This window comes from Stegastes partitus, unplaced genomic scaffold (assembly GCF_000690725.1).
Source record: "Stegastes partitus isolate 25-593 unplaced genomic scaffold, Stegastes_partitus-1.0.2 Scaffold2300, whole genome shotgun sequence".
NCBI classification, from domain to species: domain Eukaryota; kingdom Metazoa; phylum Chordata; class Actinopteri; family Pomacentridae; genus Stegastes; species Stegastes partitus.
Window position 1 is genome coordinate 10,394 of NW_007580031.1, and position 14,088 is coordinate 24,481.

The 14,088-nt window shown below is 44.0% G+C and overlaps 1 protein-coding gene across 1 annotated transcript; it reads right to left on the minus strand.

Annotated features, from left to right (window-relative positions):
- Window positions 1-193: 193 nt before the first annotated feature.
- hspa9 (heat shock protein 9) lies at window positions 194-12,791 on the minus strand. Its single transcript, XM_008304715.1, has 16 exons — window positions 12,489-12,791; window positions 11,625-11,683; window positions 11,021-11,108; window positions 9,338-9,519; window positions 9,109-9,233; window positions 8,944-9,017; window positions 7,746-7,852; window positions 7,469-7,631; window positions 7,285-7,377; window positions 6,975-7,184; window positions 5,545-5,772; window positions 4,611-4,833; window positions 4,071-4,165; window positions 3,896-3,988; window positions 2,712-2,852; window positions 194-1,254 (listed from the first exon to the last, which is right to left on the minus strand). Exons 1-16 carry the CDS (start codon window positions 12,567-12,569, stop codon window positions 1,165-1,167), a joined length of 2,052 nt encoding a protein of 683 aa, XP_008302937.1. The 5' UTR covers window positions 12,570-12,791; the 3' UTR covers window positions 194-1,164.
- Between the last annotated feature and the right edge of the window lie 1,297 nt (window positions 12,792-14,088).

The window sequence follows — 14,088 nt, forward strand, 5'->3', positions numbered from 1 at the left end:
GCAGCACATCAGTGGAAGCCGTCGGGCTGCTTTAATGCTCCACTCACACAAAGCGACTCCCAGGACTGTCATGGCCTCTGTAGTGCTGCTGGTTTGTCCTCTTGGCTTCAGAAATCTGTCCAATCAACCCATAAACACACCCTCCTGTCCCTCCTCCAGCCACATCACACGTTAAAAATCAAACTGCACGGCGTAACATTTCAGATTTTTATTAGAAAAGACAGCAACAGTTATTGTGACCCTCGATTTTCAGTAATATAATCACCCCACCCCGCTCACAACCCCCCGATTTCAATTCAAACCTGCCCCGTTCATCTCTGGATCACTATCGGGCAGGCGCGCAGCCACAATCATATTACACAGAGCAGTTTATGGCAGCAACAAAAACCTCCTCCTGCAGGGGAATGACTAAAGAATCCTGCACCGGTTCTTTGGATCCCGGCTCCTCCTCCTCCTACCGAGAGGAGAACCAAGGCCACATCCTCCGTTGTGCAACTTTCAGCGTCCAGTCGGGCCGCGGCACGGCTCGGCTACAAAGGATGCAAAGAACTCGGGGGCTTCTTACATTCTAATGAGGAAAAATTAACTAAAAGCGTGATTTCATCCTCACACACACACATATTTATTATTTATTCTGCTCTCCCCCTCCCCCTTTAGTCTGAACTTTCTCGAGCTTTACGTCCGAGCAACGGGACCGAACTCCTTCCTGAACGCTGCAGGTGTGTTTTCACAGATTCCAAGAACAATGAAATGAAAGCTAATGGAGGTAAAATATAGATCACCACGTAGACGGAGCTGCTCTCTGCGTCTGAAGAAGATGAAACGTGAGCTAAAGGATGAAACCTGCATGATGTCTTGGACAACAAAAAAACAAACAAACAAACACTACTTCAAAATGTAAATTAACAGCTTCGTAAAAATAAACGAACACAACGTTGTGCCGGACACAGTTAAATTACAGACAGGATATCATGGGGCCACGGTGGAGCGTTTCATCGCCCACCTTTATCTTTTCTAGAGAGTATTTTACTGCCAAAACACAGTAGAATAATATATTAGGGCACGAATGACTCGAGACCGCCACCCTCCCCGCCTAGTCCGCCAGCCGAGCCCAACAGTCCTCCGTTGTCGTGGTAATCTCGTGACAACAAAGTGCGACAGCGTCTACTGCTGGCCTTCCTTCTTCTCGCCCTCCGATGAGCTGCTGCTGCTGCTGCCGCCGCTGCTGGAGCTGCTGTCTCGCTCTGCTGCCATCTGCAGGAACGGGAAAAGACGCAGAAGAGATCAGAAAACATGGAGTTTTCCACCGACAGACAACGGTAAACAGGAAGTAAACCATTTAAACACTAACTGCAAGTGAAAGTTTCTTCTAATCTGCTGATAAATAATACAAAGATCTTCTAATCCACAACAAACAACTTTTCTAATTCTTCTTTTCTGCTGTCCCATTTATTCTGCGACAGAAAACTAAAAGCCTTGAGGTTTGGGGGTCTTTAATATCCTAAATATGAACATTTGAAGCTCTACACTGAGTGATTTTATCTTATTCATGCATCATCAGCATCTCTTCAGTGAGTCGGTGCCGTTTCTCCTTCTGCACTCAGATGTTTTACTGGTGATTCCAGTTGAACCACTCGTCACTGTGGGCTGTATGCTGAAGCTGAGTGGTCGTCTTTCTCTTTCAGGTGTAACAGACTGAGTTTCATGTATTTATAAGGCTCTAGATGTGATTATGCTGCAGCTGCTTCTACAGACTCACAAGTAACGTGCAAAACAATCGACTCGTTTTTATCATTTGAGCAATTCAGGTTCTTAAATGTCATCCTATTTAACTTCCAGCTGTTCTTGTACGAGCCGATTTGTTTTAAAAAACATAAATGCTAACATTAGCATGCTTAGGCTAACAAAGCGTCAGTAAGCGACTCAGCTGCTCTTAAAGCTGGCAGGCTGCCGACCTCACTGTTAGCTCTGTGGACATACAAGATTATCTTTTGTATTTGTTGAAATACATTCGATGGGTAGTTTTTTATTTTGGTATGAAGACTTGTGGACCTCCTGTGCTATCGACTACCACATTTCTTTCACTGTGACGTCCCGAACAAACAACCAGAAATATTAAAGTGACAGGATTTTTAAATGATTTAACAGTCGTATGTCACACGACTGCACCAGAAGTCCAACCAGGAGCAGCAGTCGTTTGAAGGACAGGTTAATGTTCTGTGTTGTCTTTTTGCTTTGTTTACCCCCTTTGTTGAATATTGTTGCTGAATTTCTCTCTGGGATTAATAAAGTCAGTCTAAGGTGCGTTAATCTGAATAAACGTCTCTCATAAGGTGATAAAACACTGACTTGACTGTGTAGTTTTCACCCATTAACATTCTGCAGTCCCATCAGCTCTGTTGATTTAACATAAAACCTCTTTTCTACTCGGTATCTTCCTTCAGGAATAACTTCTGCTCTCACTGTGTTGCAGCTCCACTGCTGCCAGACTGGACAAGTTCAGTTCATCCAGTGGAAATGTCACAACCACACAAACAGGAGGTGTGGAAACAGAACGGCTCGCGGCACACAAAACATTCAAAATATTTCATCTTCCTCAGACACAGTGAAGGAGAGGACCAGAAGTGATCATCAGTAACATCCAGACCCAGCAGGGGGAGACAGAAGCTGCTCTACATCTTCTACCAGCATCACACTGAGCTCCTTCTTACCTTCTTGTAGGCCATTTCGAAGAGCTTGAGTGACGCCTGCTGCAGGTTGGTGGCCGCCTGTTTGATGTTCTCTCCCGTCTCAGAGTCCTTGTTGGCCAGAAGGTCCCTGACCTTCGTGATCTCCTCCTTCAGCTTGGCGCACTGTGTGGAGAGGAAACATGAATGAACACAGGCGGCTCAAAGACGTGTTGTGCTGCTTGGCTTGTTGAGTCGACCGTTTAAAATCAAACAACATCCACAGTTCACTCGCCTAAAACTAGAATTCAGTGTTACGCGTTTCCACAAAAACCACCAAGAAAGGATCAACTTTCTCTGATTATTTCTGCCTATTTGAATGATTTTTTAAAAACCACGCCTGTGTTTTTACCTTTCATCAATCATAACACTCGTATCTATCCAACAAGACGTAGTACTGATTAGGGACAGACCGATGAGCGTGGCCGATATTTAGCGTTTTTATTGACCAGTGACTGATAAATTAAATCCTCTACTTCAGGTCTGAGCAGCCTCCTCTTTCTGTCTGTGCTCCCAGAAATGTCTCTCAATCAAAGGCTGCAAAAACTGAACAGGAAACACAAGCAGTTGCCACAAACCAGGAAGTTAGCTCCTCTCACAGTTGCTAAGGCTACGCTAACAGCTAGCGGCTAAGTTAGACGGCAGCCACAAATCACCCTGAAACAGAGTCTGGACATCAATCATTAATATTTGTTTAAGATCTGGACCTTTGTGGACAATAAAAGTGATGAAACCAATCTGACATAAGTGGATCTCACATAAACAGAGGAAAGCGTCCTTATTTCTTCACTCCTATTTCTATTTACCACATTCAGTTATAATTACCCTTACTAATGACGAACCCTAATTACGAATGAGAGGTTCTTTGCTGTCACATGCTGGTGAAACATTACATTTAACGTATATCAGTACCAAATATCAGTTATCGGTCCTCCTAACTACCAATAACCGGCCTCGGCCAAAACAAACTTCAATAAGGGTTGGTCTCTACTACAAACAACTTTTGAGGCTCTTTTTTTTTGAGTCATTTTCAGCCTGACTTGCAGACATGCAGGCCAACTCACCACCGTATGTATAAGTTTAACCCTTGTTCTGTTTTTTAAATGCGTCCAATAAATGAATTAATTTACAGCCCGGGTTAATTAGAACAAGTGAGTTTGCAGCTGTACCTCATCGGCAGGAAGCTGGTCCTTGAACTCCTCCATCTTGGATTCCGTGTCGTGGACGATGCCCTCGGCCATGTTGACGGCCTCCACGCGGTCCTGCAGAGACAACGCGGTTCGTGAAGGTTCACAGGTGCTAACATGTCACTAAGGTCACAACGAACTTCAAACACGGTCTCACCTTCCTCCTCCTGTCCTCCTCGGCGTACCGCTCGGCGTTCTTCACCATGTTCTCGATGTCGTCTTTGCTGAGGCCTCCGGACGACTGGATCACGACTGAGGAGGAGGCAGAGAGATGCTCAGACGCTGGACAAGCAGCGGTTTGACATTTATATCGGCTAATTAAATCCGCCGAGTCATGAGGAGGCGAAGGAGGAGAACACAGTCGACTGAGACACCCTCAAATTGTGCCTCTACATTTTTTAATCAAAGCCAAATATTCAGTGTTAATTTACTTGAGCAGCATTTTGTTGCTCAGCTTTGAGGCTGCTGGGTTTTTTTAAAAAACAAGAAACCACTGAGCTGTTTAGTCCTCGGTGGTTACATACATAAATATTAGCGACGAGAATTTATTCCTTCCAACTCCCACACGAAGGCCGACCAAAGCAAACGATCCGACATACTTGCATAAAACACTTTTCATCATGTGACTAATCGCACACGGAGACTTTAAATAAACAAACTAATCACACGCGGATGTAAAACGGCGGCAGATGCTCACTCTGCTGCTCGCGGCCGGTTCCCTTGTCCTTGGCGGACACGTGGACGATGCCGTTGGCGTCGATGTCGAAGGTGACCTCGATCTGGGGGACTCCGCGGGGGGCAGGGGGGATTCCCACCAGACTGAACTGACCCAGCACCTTGTTGTCAGCCGCCATCTCTCGCTCGCCCTGACACACCTTGATCTCCACCTGAGTCTGGCCGTCAGCCGCCGTGGAAAACACCTGCAGGGGGCGACGACACAGTTACGTTTATGTTTGCAGTCACAGAGCAGAGGTCTGAGCTAGGAGGTGAGATCAGCAGGTATGTTGAGCCTGAAGTCAACGTTTCAGGGTCACGAAGGTGGCTTTCTAAACCTGCTCCATCACCACGGTAACCGATGCTGTGGAGCTAACCTGGTCGGGAGCAGGTTATGTTCAGAGATTCAGACTTAAATCGGCTGTAACAAGCCTCTCCCTTTAACCAGATCCTTTCTATGAGGGATACAAGACAATGTGTCTCATCTGTAAACATGCTGAGCTGAATTAAGCCGTTTAGTTTCAGCATCAGACACTGAACGCGTCGAGCTGCCATGAAAACCTGACACCTATTCAACTGGTGATGCAGAAATGTTTTTATGTTTGGTTCTGGTACCACCGATGACAGAACACAGATTAGAAAACTGATTATTATATTGGTACTAATCACAGAGGATATTCTAACAGTGATTTCCACCATCATGGGACAAGTTTAACAGCTGTATTATGCAGCTGTCAGAAACATAAAAGCTCCCTTTAATGTGCACGAGTCTGAAGAAAACCTGGTTAACAAAACAAAGCTGACTGTTGTGTTATCTCTGACCGGGGTTTTAGGTTTTATTTAGCCGGCTAACACAAACAAAGCCTGAATACGTCAAACTAGCTTCCTGGTGCAGCCCTGAGCGCTGCTTTCAGTACCTGGCTCTTCTTGGTGGGGATCGTGGTGTTCCTGTTGATGAGTTTGGTGAAGACGCCTCCCAGAGTCTCGATACCCAGCGACAGCGGAGTCACGTCCAACAGCAGCACGTCGGTGACGTCGCCGGCCAGAACGCCGCCCTGGATGGCCGCTCCGATGGCGACGGCCTCGTCGGGGTTGACGGACTTGCTGGGGGCGCGACCGAACAGGTCCTGGACTGTCTGCTGAACCTGGAGGACAAACAAAGTGTCACCTGTGTTCTGGTCTCATGCAGCCAGCCTGTTCTGCAGCAAATCATTCTGCTGTAGTTTGTATTTCTTTAAACCAATTACAGTCATCATGGGCGGAGCTAAGCAAAGGATGAAGCTTTGGTGTTCCCTCAAAACAGTGACGGGTGGAATATTTGCAAACAGGGATACAAGCACTTTGATTATAAACAATAATCCACTCGAGCAGAGACGCCAGACTGCACAACCCAAATCCTCAGGAAACTTTACTTTTCATTGTGGCACGTCGCTGCTCGAGAGTCGTTTCTAGTCTGTGACAAAGTCATTTTAAATGATCGCTGGCTTATATCCACATCCAACAGCTCTCGTTTTAGTGGATGTAAGTCATGTGTGAGGCGAGGATCAGAGCCGCAATCACAACTGATGAAGTCTGCTGATGCTTCTTTTGTATACACATACTATTTCTCAAGGTTCAAAATGTGAGTTCACAAGTAAAAAAATTACATGAAGTAAGAATTTCCTTTAAAAAAAAAAAAAGGACAACAAGTATTTTTAGTGCTGCTCAAACAATGTTGCTTGAAACCAACACAAGAACAGAAGCCCCCACGTAACTCCACTTTGGGATGATTTCACAACACTGACTAGATCACATCTTCAACAACAGTCAACAGGAACCAAACGGGTCAACTGTTATACTGAAGCCCCAAACTCAACAAAACTCTGACTCTGGTTTGGAAATGCCACCAAGTTACAGAAGCTGGAACAGGTTTGGCTTAAAACACAAAAACATCATCTGAGTTTCGTTCTGACCACCTGCAGTCTGTTTTATCGTCTCATCTGCACCATTGTTTTACTGACTCCTCACCGACATCACGCCTTGTTTTCATCAGATTAGTGGTTTTATGGTGCTCTATGAGCTGGAAACTCACCTTTAATGTGTTTGCATAAGTAGCAATAAAAGCCTAAATATACCTGATGAAAGGCGCATGCTTGCAGCAAGTTGTATAAATATATAATGTCTTATTAAAGCCCTCGAGTAAAGGGTTATCCTTTACTGCCACCTGGACTCTTGCATCTTTCTACATTTGCATCCAAAACTACAGCAGAACCAAGTGTTTAAATTAGTCTTTCTCTGTATGATTATTACCCTCCTCCTCCAACCTTCTTCTGTCCTACGAGTCATACGATGAGCGGATGCTGCGTACCTTTGGCATGCGGCTCATGCCTCCCACCAGCAGCACCTCTCCGATGTCTCCCTTGGACACCTCGGCGTCCTGCATGGCCTTCTGACAGGGAGCCACGGTGCGGCGGATCAGGTCGGCCACGATGCTTTCGAACTGGGAGCGAGTCAGCTTCATGTTGAGATGTTTGGGACCGGAGGCGTCCATGGTCAGGTAGGGCAGGTTGATGTCAGTCTGCAAGAGGAAACGCACACAATGCGGTCGCGTTTGAACAAAGTGGTTGAAGAGTTTGTGCACCTTAATTGTAAAACTGCACTTTGTTGATTCTGTGTACCTGCAGTGAGGAGGACAGCTCACACTTGGCCTTCTCAGCAGCCTCTCGGACTCTCTGGAGAGCCATGTTGTCCTTTGTCAGATCCACGCCAGACTGAAAAGACAAAACAATGCACATGAAAACCTAGAAAGAAAAAAAAAAAAAGACTGACACACAAATGAGACTCCAAACTGAGCTTGTTTACCTCTCTCTTGAATTCCTTCACGATGTGTCTGAGGAGGTGCTGGTCAAAGTCCTCTCCTCCCAGGAAAGTGTCACCGTTGGTGGATTTGACCTCAAACACTCCCTTCTGGATCTCCAGGACCGAGATATCGAAGGTTCCTCCACCCAGATCGTACACGGCGATACTGGAAACACAAACGACTGATCAATAACGCTGAAATACCAACAACTGGGTAAAACAACAAGCGGTTTTAGAGTTTCATTAAAAGGAATAATTCAGCTTCGACTCTTCTACTCACATCTTGTCCTGGGTTTTATCGAGGCCGTAAGCCAGAGCAGCAGCTGTTGGCTCGTTGATCACACGCAGGACGTTCAGTCCAGCGATCTGACCAGCATCTTTGGTAGCCTGGAAGTTAAACAAGCACATCATTCATTTGGGAACGTTGTAAAACCAAATACTTAACATCAGAGGCTCTCGTCAGATATGCGACCTTTTTTGAGAGAGTACGAGTTAAAATGTCAAGTGGTCGCATTCGTGCAAGTGAATGACGATCATTCAGGAGTTTTGTTGTCGCTTTAACAGCACAGGCAGTTACTGCAGCAGCCACAGCAGTGGAAAGTTTAATTTTTACTTCTTATGTGCCTCGTTCAGTCTGTTTCTGGCTGATGTGTAAAACGAGCCGTTGGAGGTCCGACTCAGACTCACCTGATGATCACAGAGCAGGTTCAGGCAGGAACAGACTGAGTCGGTGAGCGAGCTAATGATAACAGCTAACGCAGTAGTAGGGCGGAAAAATGAAATAATTATTAATCACAATTTTAGCTTCTAACCACTACATGAAAACCATCAACTGTGGTCTTCACAGTTTAAAAGGCGTAGCGCACGTACCTCCAGTGTTTTCTCCGCTCATAGAAAACAGTGCATGTGGATAAAAATCATGCGGCTTCATCTTGGACAAATCTAACTTTAGTAGGGCTGGACCCTAAGACCCAAAGACCCAAATAGCTCAATAGCCAAATAGCCGACTACTCGTTCGCTGTGCTGGAATCGGGACATCGGGATATGCTGTCTGAAAACATTTCACTGCAAACTGGGCCGATACGCTGTTTTCGAAGGTATGTGACGGGAAAATATTTAACAACAAGCGCTGACGGAGTTTCACTACCATCGTCTTCGCTGCTATTCGCTAGCATAATGGCCGCTACCCGTTAGCAGCATTCGCTAAGACCACCCCGGGTCGACGACGACAACGATCCCCTCACCCCCCTCGGACGACGACAGAAGTTCAAGACACAGTTTTACCAAAAGACTAAATCAAGCCAGACGTTGTTCGAGACCACAGAGTGACGACAGAGGAGGATGCATGAGAGTCAAACAATAACTAAAATCAGAAAAATGCCAAATATCAGCCTGGACAATCAGTGAACTCTTCTGACTCCACCACTGAGACCTTTTCTTTTAGTGTTTATGTGAACACTTGACATGCGGGTAGGTACCTGTCTCTGAGAGTCGTTGAAGTAAGCTGGTACGGTGACCACAGCGTTCTTCACTTTGGTTCCCAGGTAGTTCTCTACAACACAAACATCAGATCATGACCAAAACTAATCCTCCCATGTGGAAGATATTTAAAAACTCCTTTATGAATGCAGAAGCGATGATACCTGCAGTCTCCTTCATCTTCATGAGCACGAAGGCTCCCGCCTGGCTGGGAGAGTACATTTTCCCATGAGCCTCGACCCAGGCGTCACCGTTGGACGCACGAACGATCTTGTATGGGACGTTCTTCCTGTTAATGACAGGATGGTAAAAGAATAAAGCAAATATTATTTCTGAAATTGGGAACACGATGATGCAGATTGTTTTAAGCAACAAGACCTCAGGTGTACTCACAAGTCTTTCTGGACCTCTGAGTCGTCGAAGCGACGTCCGATCAGCCTCTTGGTGGCGTACAGCGTGTTCTGAGGGTTGGTGACGGCCTGGCGTTTAGCCGGCATCCCCACCAGACGTTCTCCTTCAGCTGTGAAGGCGATGACTGACGGAGTCGTTCTGGCGCCCTCTGCATTCTCCAACACCTGCAAGGAAACGACAGAACCTTGAGTTCCTTCATGAATCTTCAGATCAGAAATGTGGCCGTTTATTTACCCAAACTGAGCTACTGTGTAAGAACCCGTTTTAAGTTTCCTGTCAAACTTCCGCCCTTCATCTGCATCATGAGTGTTGTTGTTGATACAAATAACAGCCTCCTAAATGAAACAAGGTCTTCATTTACAAAATACTACCCAAAAACTAGCAACTTCTTGATAAGAACGTCCTTGACGAAGATAATGTCTGTGCTTGTTTGGACTGATGTCGTCCAAACACCACAGCCAGTCTCTAACTTTCCAAAGTAAATACGTTGATTTCAGCAGCAGATTACAACATTGAATAATGATGCTCAGACTGAACAAAGTAAACAAACTGACAGAAACAAGCACCGGCTCATCATCTGCTTTTTACTGGGTCAAATCAGACTAGTAACACTTAATATACACTCTGCCTCTGTTACTTAGACCTAATGCAAAGCTGCCACTAATTCTACATTGGGATGATTATGAAGCTCCGTTTTTGCGAGAGGTTTTCATAAATCGACAAGTTTGTTATTGAGGTTAAAGTGTGACAATGCGTTGAACGAAACTGTGTTCTATCAGGATGCCTTTCTGATGTTTTCCCCAAATGTTAACAAAACAGAGGGAGGAAGATTAAAACATTAAACACATTTACATTTAAATTTAAATGTAACGCAGTACTGTACACCGCTGTTATCCTACATGTAGCTTCTGTTTCCAATCTGTTGTATCAGACTGTATGAAGATCTGTAAGTGGATCTGGTGACTAAGGACTGCACGTACTAGTAAGTAAAACTGGTCAAGGAAATTCATGAGGGAACACCGGGTAAACAGAAACAACTATCTTTCTCTTGTGAAATCTGCGTATGTGCAAGACTATGTAAATATCGACTCTCTTTTTGTTTGCATTCATTAAATGCTTTAGGCAACAACTGTCAGGTCTCAGCTGTTACCTGGATGGACAGAAAAAAAATAAAAACGTTTTACAAACTGTACACTTACGTCATTCATTTCTTTCCAAATCAGTTAAAAGAATCACAAAGCCTTCATCAAATATAAAAAAACATGTTAAAGTCTGATATGTACCGAGATTTCTCAATGCTTTTTTTCTTATCCTGATAACTCTTGACCTACTTTTGCAACATACTTCCCTTTGGCCCAATCTGTCAGCAACAACTCAAACCCTTCCTGGATTTCATTATGTGAGCATGTGACAGGTGGAATTAAAGAATAAGTGTGCATTTACATGAAAATACAGAAAATATTTTAGAGTTTATCAGATAAACAGCAACACCTGAGGGTCGGACTCAATTCAGTTTGGAGGAAAATGTCATATTTCGATGAGCATTTAATTTTGTTTTAGATTTTGGTGACAAATGGGTCACATGTTAATGGGCTAAGCTTTCACAGCACTGCTCAGACCAACATTTTTTTAATATATTACTGACAAGGACAGTTTCATCCTCACCTTGGCCTGCTTCCCCTCCATGACTGCGACGCAGGAGTTGGTGGTTCCCAGGTCGATGCCAATGACTGCACCCTTGATGGCTTCGGACCTGCAACACACGAGACATTATTCCCATTGATGCAAATCAATAAGGTTTTATTTAGATGTTCTAACAGACCACAGCAATGATGTTGATTCATAGTTTTAATCCACATTCCTGACTTGTTTCTCTTGTAAGCAGGCCATTATTTGGGTGCTAAAGAAATGTAGTAGAGTTCTATCATTATCAAGATCATCTTATTGAGTAAACTGTCTTATTACTGTATTCTAGTAGATTAATAACAATTTTTCAACTAGGACTGCAACTAATGATTATTTTTGTTGTCAATTAAGCTAACGATTATGTTTCTGGTTAATGGATTCAGTGTTGGGATTTAAAAAATTATCTTTTTTGGTGGACAACCCCAAAATATTCGACTTAGTGTCATAGAGGAACAAAGAAATCAGAAAATATTCACATCTCAGAAGCTGAAATGAGGAATATTTATTCTAAAAACATTTCTCAAACCAATCAATCAATCATCAAAACAGTTGGGGATGAACTGATACGCTGATATTAACTTACGCATAGTCCCTCCTGGACAGAGCTCTGAGAGCATCTGGTTGGAAGCCGCTCCAGGACGCCTAAAAAGACATCACAAAACATGACACACTGAGTGAATTACAGCAAATACATTGACTAAGACATGAGAGAAGTTTGACACAAATACGACTGATGAAAGCACATTACTTATAATCTGACTCTTTGAAAGAGGTTAAAACCTGCAATAACAAAACTACAGAACAAAACCCTGAATATGTAATAACTGATGTACTCTGGAGGTTGTAAGAGCAGCTGACAGACAGTTTGTGTGTGATGATGAATCATCAGATCATTTAATACTGAGATACAGGCTAAGTCGTGGCTGTGTTAAGTAAACTTTGGAACACCATGTGAAAAGTGGTGCAGGAGCTGGGGGTGGGGACGCCTCACTGAAGGTCACAGATCCAGCCATCAGTCACAGCTTTGGAACAAAGAACCGCCATCTCTTAACACACATACTGACTTATACAATCGAGTGAACATCAAACTGAATAACGCTCTTATTCACACACATTAAACACCCGTGAGAGGGAAATCTATGAGACGTCACATGTAAGCTAGCACACGGTAGCTTAGCCCCAAACACCTGTCATTACGCCAGCAGAGAGAACTACAGACCTGTACGTAATGACGTCGATCACCGTGCACTTTTATTTACCGAATAATACAAACCGCTTCTTCGTGATCAGCTCCGGTGACGCAGGACATTTAAAAGTCACGTTTAAACGAACCGGCCTCAAGCTAATGCCGTTAGCATGCTAAGCTAGCCGGTTCGCTGTCAAATCTTATAATAACGCTCGACACCAAGCGTGTCAATAACAGTTATTAAGAGTGTTTGTAACTTACCTTCTTAACCAGAGAGGACACATTCCTGGCGCAGTTCCTCGTGGGAAGAGTCCTTGAAACGCTTCTGGCCACACTCAACATTTTTTGACAGCTCGGCTAACAGGCTAACTCGGTGAAATTAAAACGTCAGTCGCGGTCAACGTCGAAATACAGACGCGGAACTGTTGAAGGGAGAAGAACAGCTGAACGATGATGAATCTCCGAGAGTCTGCGGATCTCCACACGGTGTGTCCACGGCAAAAACACCGACAGCTCAGCTTCAGCAGGACTACGCGTCTTTGAGACCGAAACAGCAAAGGAACAGTGGAGCTGCTTCTGGAATTATCCAACACATGTTGCACCATGCAACGCCGAAGGACCCCAAATTGGGCCGTACGTGTACCGCCTGACTTTTATTTTTACCGGTTAAACAATATAGAGAGCTCTTCCTAAATTAAATATACGCATTTCATTGACAGTATGTCTTTAGAATGATGATAAATGTGCTTGATATACAGATTAAATGAATTCCAGCTACTGTTTTGCGTTTTGGTGATTTAGGCCGTAATAGGACAGACACACGTAGTGGGCATGTGAAGGTCATGATGTAACGAGGGGAAAACGGAGGGTTCACGTGTGTTACATCAGGGATGCTGGACAGCATACCTACTGCATCGTGACTTACTGTTACTGTTATGAATGAATGAACAATCAGCTGAAATATCAGCACGTTAATCCAAATGTGCGTCCAAACACGCCTGAGAACTCACCGAGGAACAGCTTCACCTCAGACGTAGAGCAGTTTGTTTTATTGGAGTACATTGTGTTGGGAATAATGTCCTCAGAACACTTTGTTCTGATATTGCACTAATGCAGAAATTACCAAGTTAACGCATAATACAAAATGGTAAAGAGGTTCTAAACATGTTTTCTGTGTGTTTTCCTGACATTCGCATTATTTTCAGAAGTATTTCTATGAGCCCCACGTGACCTCAGAGCACACTAGGACTACAACAATCACGTATTTTCTTTATTATTTGATCCACAAAATTTTACTTTTTTCTGCCACAAAAAGTCAAAACACAAATAATTGGCAAAAACTGAATTAGGAGCTGAATCTGACTTTGTTATCTTACCATTCAGTTCAGTTTAATTTATACAACATCAATTCCCAATTTGGGTCAAGTAACATGAAGACGTTACAATATTCAGATTATAGAGAAAACCCCAACAAGTCCCTTTAAGCAGCGCTTCAACAATAAACACATGGAAGTTTGGTGAAGTCAGCAACATGAATTAGAGATTCCTGCAGAAATGACAAAACACAAACTACAGAGAGAGAAGACAAAGTTAGTGACATGCAATGGAGGTATATAAATCTATGGAGATAGAGGAGAGGTTCTCAGTGCATCATGGGAAGTCCCTGAGGAGTTGAGGCTGACACCAGCATAGCTAAGAGATGGTTCAGGGTCACCAGAACAGCTTTGACTATGCAGTAGGCTTTATCCAAAAAAAATGTTAGTAGAGAGGGTGTGTGGCTCTTTAACCCAAACTGGGAGCTGGTTCCACAACAGAGTAACCTCCATCCGTCCATTATCGATACGTCTATTCTCTGAGGGAT